We start from the raw sequence: 18,770 nt of genomic DNA, 5'->3' as shown, positions 1-18,770 counted from the left end.
TGTGTTCACGCGTGTGTGTGCTTTTGTTCCCCCAAATATTTCAGAATGGCTTACACGTACACACAGTCCTCAAAATAGAGATATGTGAGTGAGGAAAGTGAGGCAAAGGGAAAATAAAAGCTGTGACGTGGTCTGGGGTGCACTTAGTACGGGAAATGCGTGCATAGGGCCTGCGGACTTAACCTGCACTTCCTGAGGGCCAGTACCGAGGGAAAACAGGTCGAGTTACGAGTTTCACAGTGTCCACAAGCCAGTTGTTCTGAAGAAGCAGGGCCACCCCGAAAGCCCTGTAACCTGGGCACCACGTGCAGGGCATGGAGATGCGCGCTTCTAGAAAACGCCCCATGAAAATCCTTGGCCACATCCGATTAGGCCCGGTGCAGAGTGCCAATGCGGCCGACGCGCCGGGCAGCTCTGAGCAGGCATGGGGCAGCCCCAGCTTCCCGCTCCCCAGAAGGCAGCAGTCTCCTCCCTGTGCGGCAGGTCTGCCCCGTGGGCTGAAACCTCCTCATGCAGCAGCCCAGGCTGGGCTTCCTCCTGAGCCAGGCTGCATGGCTGTAACTGAGAACCGGCCAGTGAGCGTGGCAAGGATGCAGGCCCCCAAAGACAGGAGCCGTGGGAGGTGGAAACAAGACCAGCTGCGGCCTTTCATTCCTGGCTCCCTGCTTCTCCCTCGAGTCTGTCCCATTCCCCTCACCTCCAGTCCAGGTCTGTTTGGCTCCCACGTACATTGGTTTCCCCATCCTTTTTTTGGTTTGCCGCTACTTTCCCGCTATTTTTTTTCTTTTTTTTTTTGCTCCCCCTCCCCCCTCGCCCTCCCCCCTTTCCCGCTATTTTGAGACATTTCCACCTTCTGCTCCTGCTACCAACCATCTTAGCCTTGACATTCTCCAATCCAGGTTCCCCAAAGAAGGGTCTGGCTTGCCCAGTTCATCTCTTTCAGCTCAGCCACTCGGGCCACCCTCAGCCACCAGACGAGTGTCTTTGGGGCAGGTGCGAGCAGTTGCAGTTGTGGGTCAGACGGCGCGTGTGGCGCACTTCTCACCCCCTCAGGGCTGCGGAGGGCAGCGGCCCTTGGCCTGGGTTATGGATGTGGCAGGCGCTCGAAACCACGTGTAACTCACTGGACGTGTGCTTCCAGGGGCTGAGAGCCCAGCGCTAACCTGCCTTTGCTTTGGGTACTTCCAGGGTGGATGTGGGGTCCCAGTCACCCCCCTGGCCAGCGACCCCTCTGATCAACACAATGGGCTTGTGAAGGCGGACGCTTCTGGGGACTCCTGTGCAGCTTTACTCTGTGGAGGATGGGTGACGACGGACTCTGTGAACACCCCAAACCCATGGAATTGCTCGACATCTGTTTGGGAGACCACATGCAGCTCCACCCAGGAGCACACCTGAGGCAGACACGCGGCCGCCCTGGCCCTCTCGGACCTTGCGGGGAGCAGACCTGGGCCTCTGACCCTCCTGATTCCACGAGGCGAGATGTTCATCCCGGGGGCTCCAGCCCAGAGCCCGCGCACCCGGGGAGCGACTCTTCCCAGGAGGGGGCAGGGCAGAAAGCGGCATTCCCCCGGTCACCCCGGGACAGCCATCCTCTGGGGAGCCCGAGGCAGAGCCAGAGCACGTCCACCCAGGTGGTGTTCTGGGCGGGCATCCTGCAAGCCCAGATGTGCGTCCTGGACCTTCAGGAGGAGCTAGAGAAGACGGAAGGGATCAGAGCTGAGCTGAGATGCTGCCTCCCCACGGCGTCTCCTGACCTCCCCACTTTCCCCTCCAGCCCGATGGGACCCCGGGACTCAGGCCTCCACCGCAGCACCCCCGTGGACGTGCACGGGGCCTCGGGGGAAGAGAGCAACGGGCCTGAAGGGGAGAACCGGAAGCCGGCATGGCCGAGGGAGGGCGCGCCAGAGTCGTCCCCGGAGTGGGGTCCCGAGGAGGAGAGCATATTCTTTGACAACCCCCTCTTCCTGGAGAGCCCTTCCTCGGCCCCCAGTGTGTCTGAAGCGCGCTTTTCCTGGGGGTTCTCAGATCCCTGCGCAGATGTGAGGACCGGGCCCCAGAGCCCGCAGACCCTGGAGCCCTCACCCCCAGGAGGCAGTGTGCCGTGGGAGCTGGGCAGGGAGCCGGATCTGGGGGACAGCGCAGTGGATCCCAGCGGGCACACCACACTGCCATTCCCTGTGCCCACCTGCAGGCTTCACTCCTCCTCCTGGGCTGTGGTGGGCACCACCGAGGGGGCTCCCGCAGCACCTCCCGGCCAGGAGGAGAGCGAGGTAAGCAGAGCCCTGGGAGCCATCCCCAGGCTGTGCATGGGGACACGGAAGGAAGGGCCTTCCTCTGTGGTCACCAGGCCCAGAACTCTCTTCCCAGGTGCTGGGGCCTTTGGGGATCCTGGAGCAATAGCGCAGAAAGGCAGGCCCAGCGTGGCCTTCAGAATGAGAGGGAATTTTACGGGCGCCATCCTGTCAACTGAACATGACGGCAACACCTTGAAGACATTCCCAACTGTAACAGGGCAGCGGTCAGCCTGCTGGGGTGACCTCTGCCCCTAGTGGGGAGATGTCTGCTTTAAGAGTCCTCTCTTTTGGGGAGAGATTGCAGCATTTTGTTACTTTTAGCTCACGTGAGTCAGTGCGTCCAGTGTCACCCGATCAGGCCCACGTGACGATGGCAGAGGTCTTGATATCAACTGGCACAAGTCGTAGGGACAAGTTATGTGAGTGCATTTTTCCCAGGGAGGCCTCTGCTTAAGAGATAAGGAAACTCAACATGGCAGAGCAGGGCTGTAACTTTCTAATCTCTGTGGTCCCAGAGAGCAACGGGGAAGAGCTCATAACCAGAGCAGCTCTCAGCTGACCCCGAGATCAGAGGAGCTGCTGACACCGCCCAGGCCCCTCCACCCACAGGCTGGGGTCCCTGTGCAGGGCAGCTGTGCCTGTGTCCTGTGATGTGCATTCTGGGGCCTGGTTGCTCTAGGGCCCCTGGAGTCCTCAGAGGGAGGCCTGGGAGCCCTGTCCTGGGAGCCGGCCGTTTGCGCTCATCTGGGATGGCAGGGCCCAGCCCAGTGCCTGGGGGCTGTCCCCCTCTCTACAGCACAGCCCCTCCTTGGGCAGATGCTGCATGAGACAGGACCATCTGAGCAGACAGAGCAGAGAAGACTAGAAGTCTGTGAGCATGGATGAGGCCCCAAGGCTGGAAGGGAAGGCCCTGGGAGCAGTTTCCCTTGGGCAAACCTCTCTCTTCTCCTTTGCTTCCCTAGACCCCTCTGGGAGCCAGTCTTGCCCCTGCCCCGTCTGCAGCATCCTGTGTGGACAAAGCATTGACCTGGGAAACAGAACGTGTGGGATCTGATGCCAGCCCTGCCACGTATCCTGTGCAACCTTGGGCAAGTCACTTCCCCTCTCTGGGCCTCAACTTTTCCATCTGTAAAGAAGGAACATGAAGCCAGTGATTTCCAGGGCCCAGCACCAGCACCCCTAGGATGTGTGTCCCATCTGGGGTGCCACTTCTGAACTGAGGCCCAGACCAGGGTGTGAGGTCTGGGTGGGAGGACAGCAGGGAGGGGGGAGGGCCCTGTATACTCATGGTCCCTCTTCCCTCCCTCTCCTCCCCCATGCCTTCACTGCCCCCTTCACCTCTCAGTGCCTCCGGGGCTCACAGATGCGTCTGTGTCTCTCTCAACAGGCCCTGCCCAGTCACGAGGGCTGGCAGACCAAGGAGGTTCCTTCCTGGCCCCAGGGGCCTCTTCGCCCCCAGGACAGAGGTGAGATCCAATATGGGGTCTGGGAAATTGGGTGGTTGGAGGCTTTGGAATCTGGAGTGGGGACAGAGGGCCTTCCCCGGGGGTGTCATTAAGGAGTCCCCTTGTTTTGTGTTGGAGCCAGACAGACTTGGGCTTAAATCCTGCTTCTGCCTCTGTGGCTTCATCAGTACGATGGGTTTTAAAATACTCATCTCATAGAGTAAATGAAGAAATGTACAAAAGTCCCAGCCGTTTGGATGCCTGGGTCTCAGTGGTTTAGCAAGCCCTGAAACCCCGGTTACCTTAGGGCTGAAGTTCTGGGAGTCGTCTGCCCGCTGTCCCTACGTGTGGTGTGTCACTGCCCGACGGGGGACAGAATGTGCCGCTCCAGGGAGGAGCCCTGGGACGGGGGAGCTGCTGGGGGTGGCAGCCCAGGCTGTTCCCTGGCTCTGCCCCTTGGCCCTCAGCCTACTCCTCGTCCCGTGCCAGCTTTACTCTACACTCTTCCTCAGGTGACAGGCGTGCAGAGTGTGCCCAGGAGTCTGCTCCCTGCACTGTGTCCCCTGGCCCCCGGGGGAGCCCAGCCTCTTCGTCGGAGCCGAGCAGCCCTGAGTCTGAGGCCAGAGGCCCCAGCCCCCGGCCCAGCCCCCTGTCCTCCCAGGAAGGCAGCCCGCAGCTCTGGGGCCGCCACCGGGGCAGCGTTCTTTCCACGTGGATGCTAGGTACTTCAAGCCCTTCATTCCTGGAGACAGATGGGGCAGCGCCAACTTCCCTGGAGAGAGAGAAGGCAGGAGAGGCCCCAAGCCCAGGGAAGGAAGTAAAGAGTGACGGCCCAGCCGGGACTGCCGAGGCTGGAGCCAGGCAGCCCGACGTTCTCTTGACCTCTACAGAAGGGTGAGTGTCGTTCTAACCACCCTCTGCCTCCTAACGATGCAGGCATTTAAGAGTACCCGGTATGATTCTTTTCCCATATGGGTCCTTACAAAATAGTATAGTTCCCTGTGCTATACAGTAGGTCCTTGTTGTTTATCTATTTTATATACAGTAGTGTGTATCAGTTCATCCCAAACTCCTAATTTATCTCTCCCTGCCCCCCAACCCTTTCCCCTTTGGTAACCATAAGTTTGTTTTCTATGTCTGTGGGTCTATTTCTGTTTCGTAAATAAATTCAGTTGTATCCTTTTTTTTTTAAGATTCCACATATAAGTGATAGCATATGATATTTGTCTTCCTCTGTCTGGCTTACTTCACTTAGTATGATAATCTCTGGGTCCATCTGTATTGCTGTAAATGGCATTATTTCATTCTTTTTTATGGCTGAGTAATATTCCTGTGTGTGTGTGTGTGTGTGTGTGTGTGTGTGTGTGTGTACACATACATACCACATCTTCTTTATCTACTCATCTGTTGATGGACATTTACGTTGTTTTCATGTCTTGGCTATTGTAAATAGTGCTGCCGTGAACATTGGGGTGCATGTGTCTTTTCAAATTATAGTTTTCTCTGGGTCTATGCCCAGGAGTGGTATTGCTGGATCATATGGTAACTCTAGTTTTTTAGGGACCCTCCATACTCTTCTCCATTGGCTGCACCAATTCACATTCCCACTCCAGTGTGTAGGAGGGCCCCTTTTTCTCCACACACTCTCCAGCATTTACTATATGTACACTTTGGGTTGATGGTCATTCTGACTGGAGTCAGGTGACGTGAGAAAAGCACATTGGGACTTAACATACTAATATCTGTTAAGCCAGGATTATATGACTGGAGGGTCTGGTAGCACAAGAAACCAAAGAGCAGACAGTCATCCACGTGGGGCAGGACTTGAATGTGTCGAGGCAGAGCCAGGGAGACGTGTCCACGGCTGGACACCAGGAGAGGACCAGGGGTGTGTGCAGCGAACCTGACCTGACCAAGGCCATGTGCCCAGAAAAATGGGGGCCATGCTAGGCAGGTCTGGGGAGAGGGAAGGTCAGAGCTTGTGATGTGGGGATTACGTGCCGCTTTGAATTTGAGGATGTGTCTGGGAGGCCCAGGGCGCTGACTCGGATCTCAGGGGAAGCCGGAGCAGCAAGGAGAGGTTTGATTGGGACCAAAGGAATGGTGGATCTTGGTGGGTCCATAGCAGGACTACGTAACCCTAGAACTGTGACCAGGGGGAGGAATAGTCCAACTGGAAACCATCCTAGATGTCCACCTGCCCCAAGGATGCTGCAGGAAGGCTGTCAGCCCCTAGGTTCTCTACATGGGGAAGGGGTTTTGTTGGCCAAACAGGGGTCATATGAAAGAAACCAGGGGAAACTAGTGATGGTTCAGGTCGTGGACCTAGTGTTGGACTAACTGGAAGATTAACTCCACTCCCATCTCGAAGTCATTGGGTGATGGTGAACCCCAGGCAGTGCCAGAAACCAGAGAAACCAAAGAAGCCTCTTCTGCAGCTGGAAAGCTACACTGTCCCTGAAGAAGTTCAGACTAATCAGAAGAGTCTCTAGGTGTCTAAAAAGAGAGGGTTCATGATACCCAAAATTAAAGTTAATTCAACCCCAAATAAAAGTAAATCCACCTAAAATGAGAACCATACTTTCATAGTAAATAATGAAAAAAGGTTTAATTGATGCTTTTCTTGGTAAATGGCACTAAATATTACATAAGTAAATTTATTTAATCTTATATTTAATACACTATAGGAGATTAATTTTCCTGGCCTAATTTGGTGGCCCAATGAGATGTCTTTCATTCATCCTTAACTTTCACAGCGAGGTCATAAGGGTCTATTTAATTTATCATTTTATTTTATTGTTTTATTGTCGGCCGCACTGAGGTGGCATGTGGAACTTCCCCAACCAGGGATCGAACCTATGCTGCCTGCAGTGGAAGTGTGGAGTCTTAACCACTGGACCACCAGGGAAGTCCTATTTTATTTTATTTTTTTATATCAGCTTTATTAAGATATAATTCACATACTATACAATCCATCCATTTAAAGTATACAATTCCATACCAATTTATATTTGCCCTGTGGGGTGTTTTTCCTCAAAGTGCCTTCCCATCTAGATATTATTTGAGTAACAACACTCACTGACTAGGTCTTTTTTTTTTTTTTTAGATGTTGGGGGTAGGAGTTTATTAATTAATTAATTTATTTTTGCTGTGTTGGGTCTTCGTTTCTGTGCGAGGGCTTTCTCCAGCTGTGGCAAGCGGGGGCCACTCTTCATCGCGGTGCGCAGGCCTCTCACTATCGTGGCCTCTCTTGTTGCGGAGCATAGGCTCCAGACGCACAGGCTCAGTAGTTGTGGCTCACGGGCCTAGTTGCTCCGCGGCATGTGGGATCTTCCCAGACCAGGGCTCGAACCCGTGTCCCCTGCATTAGCAGGCAGATTCTCAACCACTGCGCCACCAGGGAAGCCCTGTCTAGGTCATTTTTGTAAAAGTATTTGAGGGCTTTGTCAGCTGATAATCTAAGTAGCTCTCTTTAGATGTGACAAGCGTGTCATTATTGTCATTTTCTCCTCTTCGGTTGTTCACGGGACTAACTCTTCCCGTTCCTCACTTGTCAGTGGCTTCCCAGGTGATCCCTGGAATCTTCCAGCATCACTTTCACGGCCTTCACAGAATCCTTTCCGGCAAGATTTGTAACTTCACTTTTCAGTTGGTTTCCATTACGTTTGCCCTGCCTTGTTGGATGTGATGAGCCTCAGGAAGCAGTGAGAAGTTACCGGCACAGACGCTGACCCCGTTGGGGGCAGAGACGTACATTTGTGTTAAGCGGAAAGGGCTGTCAGGTGCAGCTGCATTTCATAAGTGGGCAGTCTGTCGGTGAACGTTTTCATACCGTGATAAGTTTTCTTATCTGTACAACTCCCTAACTGCATCCTAATAGTGGATGACTATTCCACTAATGAGGAAACCCCAATACCTGGTTGCCATGTTGCAGGGAAAACGCAAGAGTCAGGTAGAGATGGGGCCGGGTGACTTCTGGGATTCTGAGTGTTCTCCGAGTCTACCGTGAGGCTTACTGGGGCCTGTGCAACCTCTGCAGGGCACCATCCAAAGCCCCTGCTGGAAGGCCCCCTCCTGTACCACAGGGCTGCCGATACAGGAAGGCAGGGGATGGAAACCACCTGTGGCAACCCCAGCATCACCATCCCTAAAGCTGGTCTCGCCTTCCGTTCTCGCTTCATCCTTGCACCTTCCTTGGCTCCAGATCTAGGGGTGGAGGCTGGAGGCTGGAGCTGGGGGAGGGGAAGGGCGGCAAGGAGGCATGATGGGGCGGGCGGGACAGGTGAGGGACACGAGTGGCTGCTGACCTTTGGGGAGGTATTCCCACCCCTCCTTGGGATGGACTAAACACCACTGGGGTCTTCAAAGGGCTGCACCTGCCACCTGAGGTGAACTCGGCTCAGAACATCCCTGTGGTTTACCTTAGGAAGTGCTGGTACCGAGCTCCGCTCCAGCCCTTGCTAGCTTCGTGTGAATACTGCCCTCTCTGGGCCCTCCGGGCGCCCAGGTCAGGCCAGGCAGGCTGTGACCCTGCCTCTTCCCTGGGGGAGGCCCTGGTCCGGCTCTTCCCCGGCCACACGAGGCCCTGGAGCTCCACCTCCTGCCCTGAGCTCTGGGCGTGGACTTCTGAGCACACCCGCCCCTACGACTGACCTCAAGGATGCTTGACCCCGAGCCCCTCTGTGTCCATCCCAAGTGGGAGTCTGAGGTCACTGATGGACTTTCGCAGGCTTCCTGAGAGCCCCGTGCCCCACGCGCAGCCCCCAGAGGAAGGCCAAAGGCCGCCAGCTGGAGGCAAGGTGGAGAATGGCGTCAGGACCGACAAGGTGGCCTGGAACTTGGCCTCCCGCCTCTATCGCCTGGAGGGCTTCCGGAAGTCCGAAGTGGCCGCTTACCTGCAGAAGAAGTAAGGGGCTTTGAACCTGAGCAAGGCCGAGGTCGAGTCAGGAAGGGAAGCAGCCAGTGGGCTCCCTGCCCGCCCGTGTCCCCCCAGCCCGACCGCTGACCTCTCGAGCCTTCATTCCTGTCCCGTCCACTGCACCCCTCACCCCTTTGCCCCCCAGACCCTTGCCATGCCTGCCTTTCCTCTTAGTCACATTCGTGTCACCCTCGACCCCTGCTTAGAGCCGCCGGACCCGGCAACCTGCCTCCTCCACCCCAAACCCATGTCCCTCCCACTCAGCGTCGGATGGGTGCCAGTGCCCTCTTGGAAACTAGGGTCCAGCCTGGCTGTGCCTTTCCCTTGATCTCACCCCCCCCAGCCCCTGTCAGGCCCCAGGATATGTGCAGGCCCCCAGTCCAGAACCCCAAAGCACGCTTCATCCCCACTTTCCCTCCACAGCAACGACTTCAGCAGGACGGTGGCTGAGAAGTACCTGTCCTTCTTCCAGTTTGGAGGCCAGAGCCTGGACCGTGCGCTCCGGTAACAGCTGGGGGCCTTCTCTGGGGAGGAGGGAGGGATGGTGGGGGGCAGTGGTACCACCGGCAGGGCTGGAATCTGATCGGCCCTGAGCTCTGGGGCTGCTGGGCTCTGCCTGGACTCTGGCCCTCCTTCCAGGGGCTTCCTCCACGCCCTGGTGCTCAGTGGGGAGACCCAGGAACGCGAGCGGATCCTCTACCAGTTCTCCAAGCGCTTCTATCACTGCAACCCTGGGCTCTTCTCCTCAGTAGGTAGGGAGACGCCGGCCCTTTGGGGGAACCGGGCAGAAGGATGGCAGGGAAGTGTCCCCAGTCTGCTTGGGGGTTCACTGGGTGGTGGCTGGTGGGAGTGTGTTTGGGGGGCTCTGGGGACCCAGAAGCATTTGGGGCTCACCCTGCCCAGGGTGGGCAGAGGAAATGCAGGAGTCCCGGTTCCAACGAGCTTTCTCTCTGGGGGGCAGACTGCGTGCACACCTTGACCTGTGCCGTCATGCTGCTTAACACGGACCTGCACGGACAGGTGAGAGCCTGGGGCTCCTGGAAAAGGGGAACCGAGGCCTGGGATGGGGTCAGGGAGGGCCCTGGGGACCTGGGGAGGGTTCGGAGTAGCCGGCCGGGGGTCTTTCTGTTGGGGTCGGGCATGTGTGCCAGTGACGCCCCTGTCCACATGGCCACAGAACCTCGGGAAGAGCATGAGCTGCCAGGAGTTCATCACCAACCTGAGCGGCCTGCGGGACGGCGGGAACTTCCCCAAGGAGCTGCTCAAGGTACGCACGGGGGCTGCTCAGGGGCCCGGAGCCTTGGCTCTCTGTCCCAAGGGCCACGTGAGCTCACGCCCGGCTTTGCCGAAACACCCTGGAGAGGACAGGCCTTCCTCACTGAAGGGAACGAGAAGTGTGGGTCCCGGGCCAGCCGTATCGGCGTCACCTTGGAATTTATTAGCTTGTGTGAATTCACAGCCCCCCCCCCCCCGCCCTGGACCTACTGAATCAGAATCTCAGCCTGGGGCCCTACGATGTTCTGTCATGCTTCTGGGTGATCCTTAGGCCTGGGGTTTTGGTTCTCAGGGCAGAGCTTCAAGTAGTAAAAGTCTAGAGCTAGGATTCGGGGGCCAGAGGTTCCAGGGTTTGGATTCAGTTCACTCCTTAGCCAAGGCAGCTTCCTCCAGGGCGAGTGACCATGTTACAGTGTTGTTATCACAACCTGCCTAGGCCAGGGCCTGGCCCACAGTCTGCCTTCCTAAGCAGTTAGAGCATTTATTCTCTTGTCTAGTCAGTGAACATTAATTGAACACTTACTAGGTACCCGGTGCCCCACTGGGCGTGGCCAGGGCTACAGAAGCCAGCCAGCCACATTGATATGAGGACTCTTGGTCATATCATTTCAAAGTCACAGCACCTCGTTTATTCATTCACTCGCCGTACACTGACGGCCCCGGTAGTCAGCTGTTCCTGTCGTGTCAGATCCCTCTGGGCAGGATGGTATGTGGGTGATTCGTTTCCCCTTCAAGGGAACTGGTTCAGGCCTCGCTGAGCTCAAGTAAGGACGAGGATCGCTTTGATCATCCCTGTGTCTCTAGCTCCCAGCACAGGGCTCGGCACATGCCCCGTACATTGCTGCATGTGTGCACGGATGCGCGGACGCATGGGCTGCTTCCTGCTCGGGGCAGAAGGGCAGCTACGTCGGGGTGGAGGCGGCAGGCTGCAGCACGCCCGTCCTACCTCTGCCAGACGGAATGTGCACCCCACGGCCCGAGGCTCCCGGGCCCACCTGTATGTTTCTGTTCCAGGCCCTCTACTGGTCTATCCGAAGTGAGAAGCTCGAGTGGGCTGTGTAAGTGAGACCCATCTTGCTTCCCCTCCCTCTCCCCTGCCCTCCCTCCACCCACCCACCTGAGTTGGAGAACTGAGTTGGAGCCCCTGGACAGGGCTCCCCTCTATGTGGCTGGAGCCAGAGGCGGGGCAGTGGGCCGGGGAACACCTGAGGAACCAGAGGTGGCGAGGGTATGGGGATGGTAGGCAGTGATGGGTTGCCTTTGGAGGAGGACTTCTCCGGGAGGGGGGGTGTCCTGAGGTGTGGCTTCCCAGCAGGAGAGAGAGGATGGGGGTCCTGAGGTGGTGGTGGGCACCTCCCGATGGCCTCTGGCCGGTCAGCACCCCCAGCCTGATTCTCTGATGTCCAGGGATGAAGAAGACGCAGCCAGGCCCGAGAAGGCCCAGCCGTCTTCCCTGGCTGGCAAGACGAGCAACCCCTTCCTCCAGCTGGTCCAGGACCCCACGGCGCCCACCTACAAGCAGGGCATCCTGGCTCGGAAGATGCATCAGGATGCGGACGGCAAGAAGAGTGAGTGTCTGCCTGCTGCCACGCGGGGGCATCTGTCTGCCCGTGAACGGGGTGTGTGTGCAAGTGCCGTGCTCAGGGACACCGTGCAGAGAGACGGCACGGGCGGAGGACAGGCAGCCCATGTTCCTGCCTCAGTGCTGACCGTGAACCGGGGTCTGTGTCATGTGCTGGGGGTGGGGGAGGGGTGCAGAGACAAGATAGACCTAGGGACCCCCCACCCCCGAACCCCTGTGCTATGGTGGGAATTAGACAAGCACACCAGTGTCTGGTATAAAAGGAAGAAAGAGCTGCGTGGTGTAGGGAGGCCTCCATCGAGTGTGGCGTGTGCAGGAGGGCAAGGTTTCTGGTTTTGTTTTGGGGTGGAACGTGGGGGACAGGATAGTTAAGGCTTCTGGGACGCAATGGTCTCTGAGCTGAACCTTGGAGGAAAAGAGGGCCTGATTCTTTGTAGTTGGGCAGAGGGATCCCCACCGAGAAAAGAGCACGGGGCGTGTGAAAGAGGATGGCGTGAGGTGCATTGGGCCTCATCCTGCAGACTGTTGAAGGCTCTGGAGCCGGGCAGCCACATGACCAGAGCAGGAATGGGATCCCAGATGGGCTGGGGTACGGTGACCCGCCAGGGAACTGGCGTTTGGCCGTGAGAAGTCACGTGAGCAAGGGCAGGAAGTGACCGTGGGGAAGCCGGCCTTCCGCCCTAGCATCTGAGCCCCTGGGCCTCTCTGATGGGACCAGAATGATGTCCGAGAAGAGCTGTGCTTGTGGGCGGGGCGGGGGCGCGTTTGGAGTCAGTGGGCGGGGCGGGGGCGTGTTTGGAGTCAGGACGGTCTGTATGAGCCTCGGCTTTTGTGGTTGTTTGTAAATAGTGCTGTTTTGGTATCTGCGAGTGGTCGCCCATGTGTGAGACACGGTACTGCCCGTCTGTGTGATCGGTTGTGTTTTGTTGTGCTCAGGCATGTCGCTCTACACCCCGGGGAGGGACTGGAGTTGGTGGAGGGGAAGCGGGGGGACAGTGTGTGTCTGAGGGTCCAGAGGGGCGGCCACCACACCCACCTTTGTGTTCTGCTCCTGGGGCAGCGCCGTGGGGCAAGCGCGGCTGGAAGATGCTCCACACGGTCTTGCGAGGGATGGTCCTCTACTTCCTGAAGGTAGGAAGGGAGTCTGCACCCGCGATGGGCAGCACGGGAGGACGAGCAACTGATGCAGACCTCTTTTCTGAGCCCGTGTGCCCTGTGGCAGGGAGAGGACCATGGCCTTGAGGGGGAGAGCTTGCTGGGGCAGATGGTGGACGAACCGGTAGGGGTGCACCACTCGCTGGCCACTCCCGCCACCCACTACACCAAGAAGCCGCACGTCTTCCAGCTGCGCACGGCCGACTGGCGCCTCTACCTCTTCCAGGCACCGTGAGTTTCGGGGGGGGAACAGGCAAGCGGCAAGGCCCCAGCTTTCCTCCCTGACCCCCCTCATCCTCTGACGGCTACCGGCCCCGCCCTGGGGGGGAGGTGGCGTCCTGACCAGTCCACCTGAGATGGGCTGCTGGCCGGGGTCCGGCTACAGCTGGAAGCCGGGGCTTCCTGCTTCCGTCCCCTGCCCTTGGCTCACTTCGCCACTGCACCACCTCTTCCCCGAAAGTCCGACTGAGCCTCTCAGTTCCAAACAGAGGATTCCAGGAAGTCACGAACCCTCGATCATTTTTTGGCATTTGATATAAACTCTATTGCCTTCCCAGATTTGCCTCTTTGTCTGCTGAGAAAAACCACAAGCGGGGGTCAACCACCTCGGCCAGTGGCAGGACTTCTCTGGCTTTTGTCGGCTCTGAGTCCTGAGCTGCCGGGCTGCTGTGCAGACCACGGGAGGCTGAGGGCGGGGATAGGTGATAGCACCGGCCTCTGTGGTCCTGGGGACAGACGGCCGCCTCTCCCTGCAGCACTGCCCAGGAGATGACTTCCTGGATGGCGCGCATCAACCTGGCCGCTGCCACACACTCGGCGCCGCCCTTCCCCGCCGCGGTGGGCTCCCAGCGCAAATTCGTCCGGCCCATCCTGCCCGTGGGCCCCGCCCAGAGCTCCCTGGTACGGCCTGGGGGAGGGGTGGGATGCCGCGCGGGAGGGGGGTGCACCCCGGAGGACTAGGAAGGAGATGAGAGGCTGTGCAGCTGGCCTAGGAAAAGTTGGGGGGGAGGGGGAGGGATGGGCTGAACACCTAGGCCCGGGATCGGGGATCGAGGTGTACACCTGAGCCCAGGAACGGAGGCGGGGGGCGGGGGTGTGGGGGGATTCTTGGGCTGCCCACCTGGGCCCGGAACGGAGTGGGAGGGCTCGGAGCAGCTTCCCCCACTGTCTCCCGCTCCCAGGAGGAGCAGCATCGATCCCACGAGAGCTGCCTGGATGCTGCCTCCGACGACCTGCTGGATCTGCAGAGAAACTTACCGGAGCGGCGGGGCCGCAGCCGAGAGCTGGAGGACTACCGCTTGCGGAAGGAGTACCTGGAGTACGAGGTGAGGTGCCCGCGCCTCACCTTCCGCCTGGACCCTCTGCCGCCCTCTCGTGGCCGTGGCTGTCCCTGCAGCCTTGGCTCAGGGCAGGGGGAGGTGCTCCTGTGAGAACACGGGGTGCTGTGTGCGCTGTCTCCACACGAGTGTGTGCACACGCGTGCGCAAATTGTGTGTGTCCGTGTGCACTCGGGCCGCTTCCCCTCTTGTCCTGGGGGCACATAGCAGCTGCTTGTCTGGAAACACTCTTAGGGAATGTTACTGTCATACATGTCTTTGCTCCCAAGAGTATATTTGGCTTTTCCTACACTGAAGGGAAACCTATATTTTAACAGAATTATTTCTCCTAATACCTACCTAATAATAATAATAGGCAGTATTTCTGAAGCTCGCATTGCATGGATTATCTTATTATCTAACTACTCTGGGGATAGGGGCGGTAATCCTCATTTTACAGACGAGGAAACTGAGGCACAGAGAGATTAAGCGACTTGTCCAAACCTGATACATTTTCAAGAGACTCCAATTACATCCGTGCCTCGTGTATGGTCGTAACTAAGGAATGACCTTTATTAGCTCTGTGATCGATGCTGAAACATTTTTTCCCACCCAGCACGCACCCTGCACCCAAATTCAGGAGGAGGATAGGCGAGGGGCATTGTGGGAACAGAAGGGGTCACAGGCCACCCAGGGGCAGAGAGGGGAGAAGGGAGCGTCAGTGTCACCTCCTGGCTGTGCCCACCGGCCCTCGCGCTGCCCTCTCCCTTTCTTTCTGGTTTATCCATTTGGCGTACTGGCTGCATCCATCGCTGTGAGCGCGCCACTTCCCAGAGGCCCCGGCGTGTGGCCGATAGGACCCAGCTCTGCACGCGGCATTCCAGCCTCTCTCTACCACTTTCTGACCAGCTGGGACCTTTAGCAAGGCCCACCCCTCCCTAGGCCTCACTTCCCTCTTTACAGAGCAGAGCAGTGACTCCCACCTGACCTCCCAGGGCTGGGATGGGGATCCAGCGGGCTGGAGGGTGGGAAAGCACTAGGTAAACTGGGAGCTGTATCCGAAGGATGCTAGTTACAGGGGCCCAAGGAGTGTTAAACAGATGAGGGTAGTTAGCGTCATACTCTCCAGATGCCAATTGTTAAAACGCCGCGCAGACTCACTTAGGGCTGAGTACAGATGTGCACTGTGTGTGTGCAGTGCTGCACAGACCTCGGGCCTAGTGGGTTATGGGTCTTCTAGTGTCTCAGCGATGTAACGTGCTCCAGAGATGTCAGTCACGGCACTACACGGTGTTGGCTGTTAGACCAGGGCTGGACTTACAGGTGTAACTATAAAACACCCAGGGAACGGCAGGATCTGCAGATACGGTTGCTTAAGCAGATGCTAGCCTTTGGCCCGGCGCTCTTTCTGCAGGAGTCCTTATCGCCATAGCGTCCTTCACATGTGAGCTGTCTGTCCCTCACGATCCCAGCCCCCTCCCGACCTGGAGCCAGGGTGGTGCTAAGGCGGCGGGGCCCGTGTGTTGCAGAAAACCCGTTACGAGACCTACCTGCAGCTGCTGGTGGCCCGTCTGCACTGCCCGTCGGATGACCTGGACCTGTGGGAGGAACAGCTGGGGAAGGAGGCTGCAGGCCCGCAGGAGTCCAAGCCCAGCCTGAAGAAGTCCCACTCCAGCCCGTCCCTGCACCTGGATGAGGCCCCCACCACGGCCAAGGTCAAGCGCAACATCTCAGAGCGCAGAACCTACCGGAAGATCATCCCCAAGCGGAACCGCAATCCGCTGTGAAGCGGATGCCCCTCACCGACTCTGCCCCCACGGCCTGGGGTGGGTGTGGGATGAAGCCCCGAGGAAGAGCCTCGTCTCAGCGGGCGCATGGTGGCGATGAAGCCCTGCCCCTCCCCCGCTGAAGGATAGCCTTGCTTCCCTGTGGTCCCTCGTACACAGGAGTTTTCCCAATACTGCTGCCCCCTGCCCCTGGCTGCTCCCGAGGGCGATGGGAGGTCAGGAATTTGGCTCCGCTCCCACAGCTCATCCCGTGTCACCCTCCATCTCTTCAGAAGCCACAGCGGACACCTTTCCCAGGCCTGCGGGCAGCTCAGTGCTTATGTGAGAGTCAGAGTACTCGGGGACCCCCGGCCTCCGGGACAGAGGCCGGGGCAGCAGAGCCCTCTGGGCAGACAAGCTAGGGGAGCCGCAGCCCTGAGGGTGGTCTTGTTCTGGGAATCAGGTGGCCTGCTGGGAGAGGTCCTGGGAGACCCCAACCAGGCCCCGCCCACTGGGGGGACAGCCTTCTGGGTAGGAGCAGGGATGCGGCGAGTTCAGGGGCTCAGTGAGGCTGACCCTGGGGCCCCTGCCTTTGTCTCCTCTCCCACACATCACCCACTCGCAGTGGGCAAACGAGAGAGGCCCTGCCTTGCATGGTCAATTGCTGATCATCAGAGCAGAGCCGATGGCGGTCAGTGAGGGCCGGAAGGGGTGGCGGCCTCCAGAGCTTGGTGGAGAGAGCCCTGGAACGAGGGGCCTTTGCCTCCCCAGAGCAGGGAAGGAGTTCTCTCCGGGTTCAGACCCTAGGGAGGCTGAGGGTAAGAGGTGGTGACGCGTCCGTATCCGCTGGGGGCTCTGGAGAGTTGGGGGGTAGGGTGGGCGGAGGCCTGGCTCCCTTCCCTGAAAACTCCATGCCCGAGGGGCTCCAGGACCCTCCCGGACCCCTCCCCTGGCCCAGCCTGCTCCCAGGGGCCTTTGCCACCCTGCCTGGGAAGTCCCCTTGTGCTCCGTCGGGCTGTTCTCCGGGGGCGGTTCCGGGCACTCGCGGACCCGAGGCTCTGCCTGTGGGAAGGAGGCTGGGCTGCAGGGGCAGCCACCATTGTCTCTGCTCAGCCGAGTGTGCGAGCAGGCGGCCCGCCAAGAGGGGCCTCTCCACTGCCCGCCTGCTGGCTGACGCACGGCCCCTCCGGCCTTCCTGCCGGCGCTCTCCTCCCCTTCGTGCTTGCAAGCAGCCTGGAACTCCACCAGGTGGGGCTGGCACTCGGGGGCCACGAAGGGCGTCTGGCCAGGGCCCAGGGCCGGGCCACACACCCAAAGCGTGCACAATAAATGCCAACAAAGAAGGAGGTGTGTACGGGTGTAGGGGGAGGGGAGGGTCAGCCAGTTCCGGGCAGCTGGGGCCACCCGCAGGGTGGCAGGCCGCATCCCCCTTGCCATGTGTGCGTGCATGTCTGTGTGCGTGTGCATGTCTGTGGGCGTGTATGTAGCACACTGAGCAGGTGCAGGGGTCACATATGTAGTTTGTCACAGCTGGAGGGGACCTCAGAATCATTTAGTTATCCACTCATGTGTTCATTCTTTCATTTCACAAGTAATATTAACTACCTTTTATGGGCCAGTACTATGGGATTCAAACACGGATTAAGCGCATCCCTGGCCTCCAGGAGATGACTGTCCTGCTCTCTGGTTTCCAGTTGGCAGTGTAGAGACACGCTGGAGACATTCCCATCCTACACCCAGGAATTCAGATACAGTAGATCTGGGTCAGGGACACCAATAGGTATTTTTAAGACCCCCTGGGCAACTCTGACGTGCAGTGGCAGTTAACAGCCACGGCGCAGTCCGGTCGTCTCATTTGATTGAGGTGGGAGCCTAGCGCCAGGTGGACGTGACTTGGCCCAGGAGTGATGCTTACAGGCTGAATGGCCGTGAGTGGGTTATTTGACCTCACTGACCTGTATGCTTATTTCTAAAACCCGAATAAAAGGCAGAGGTTGGTTTGCAGGTGTGCATGTGTGTCACATTTCCATGCTTCTTTGCTCTTGCAGAACTGGCATCTCCCTTTCCCCCCGGGCATGTGAGGCCTTCAGAGCCCGGTGACCGTGGCTGCCGGGTCCCCCTCTGGCCAGTGCTGTCCTGGCCCCCGTTGGCCTGGAGGCCTGGGGAGGTGGAGGTGGGTTGTTGGGCTGTGGTTATGACATGTGACCACCAGGGGGCGGGCTTGCATCTTCCAAGCCTGGGCGGCCCAGTTGTCCAGCCACAGCTGTGCTCCTGGAAGAACAGGAAGTTAGGCCTCCCCCAGGCCTTCCCCCCTGCCCCGCCCTCTCACCAGAACCAGGCCCTTCCACTTCCCCAAACCCACAGTGGCCCAGCCAGGCCTCCCACCATCTGGGGAGGTCTGATCCAAGCAAAGGGTTGGGACTTTGACATCTTCCTGCAGATGGAGAGGAAGAAGTTTCTGGAACCTTATGGGGACAGACTAGAACTCCCTACAGAACTGTCCCAAGGAACCTACAAAAATGGAAACCAAATGAGCACCCAGTCCCGGTCCTGGGTTTGGAACGGATCAAACCCCACGGGCCTAGACTCACCCAGTGTCCACCCTACTCTTCTTTCCTACTCAGCACTGGGTTGGTCCATATCTTTGCAGGAGAAGGGGATGGGCACAGGTTCTTGGTGAACAGCTCAGACTCCATAAGGCTGGTTGAAGTTTGCCCTCGGTTCCTCCTTTCCCACCTAGGGAGCTCAGCTAACCAGGAGATACCCCAGATGTAACCTCTTCCTGGTCTCTCAGCATCTCTGCTCCATCTGGCTTTCTGCTGAAGACATTCATTTGTTTGTTGTTTGCCAGGCACCAGGGAGGAGTTAAGATCACTAGGGCCCGAGGTCTGGGTCCTTTCCTCTGGGGGCTCCGAGTCAGATGGAAACAAGTGGGGCGTGTCCTGCTCGGCAGGAGCTGGGCTGGAGGGTTGAGGTGGGATAGAGTGAGAGACACACGGTGGTCAGGGTGGGCTGA

At 58.4% G+C, this 18,770-nt stretch overlaps 1 protein-coding gene across 1 annotated transcript; it reads left to right on the top strand.

The window, feature by feature from the left end:
• Positions 1-1,301: 1,301 nt before the first annotated feature.
• On the top strand, positions 1,302-17,745 carry PSD4 (pleckstrin and Sec7 domain containing 4; the record flags this gene model as incomplete). The annotated part of the gene is made up of 16 exons (XM_082672179.1): positions 1,302-2,273; positions 3,260-3,385; positions 3,685-3,763; positions 4,255-4,636; positions 8,472-8,648; positions 9,084-9,164; positions 9,300-9,412; positions 9,622-9,680; positions 9,838-9,927; positions 10,950-10,993; positions 11,343-11,503; positions 12,578-12,648; positions 12,740-12,903; positions 13,428-13,572; positions 13,854-13,997; positions 15,518-17,745. The coding sequence occupies 16 exons, from the start codon at positions 1,302-1,304 to the stop codon at positions 15,773-15,775; spliced, it is 3,066 nt and encodes a 1,021-aa protein (XP_082528305.1). The 3' UTR covers positions 15,776-17,745.
• Positions 17,746-18,770: the final 1,025 nt, after the last annotated feature.

The sequence above is a fragment of the Grampus griseus genome (genome assembly GCF_964374135.1).
Source record: "Grampus griseus genome assembly, chromosome: 15".
In the NCBI taxonomy this organism is placed as follows: Eukaryota; Metazoa; Chordata; class Mammalia; order Artiodactyla; family Delphinidae; genus Grampus; species Grampus griseus.
Note: the sequence above shows the minus strand (reverse complement) of the source record. Positions and strands in the feature narration are given on the sequence as shown.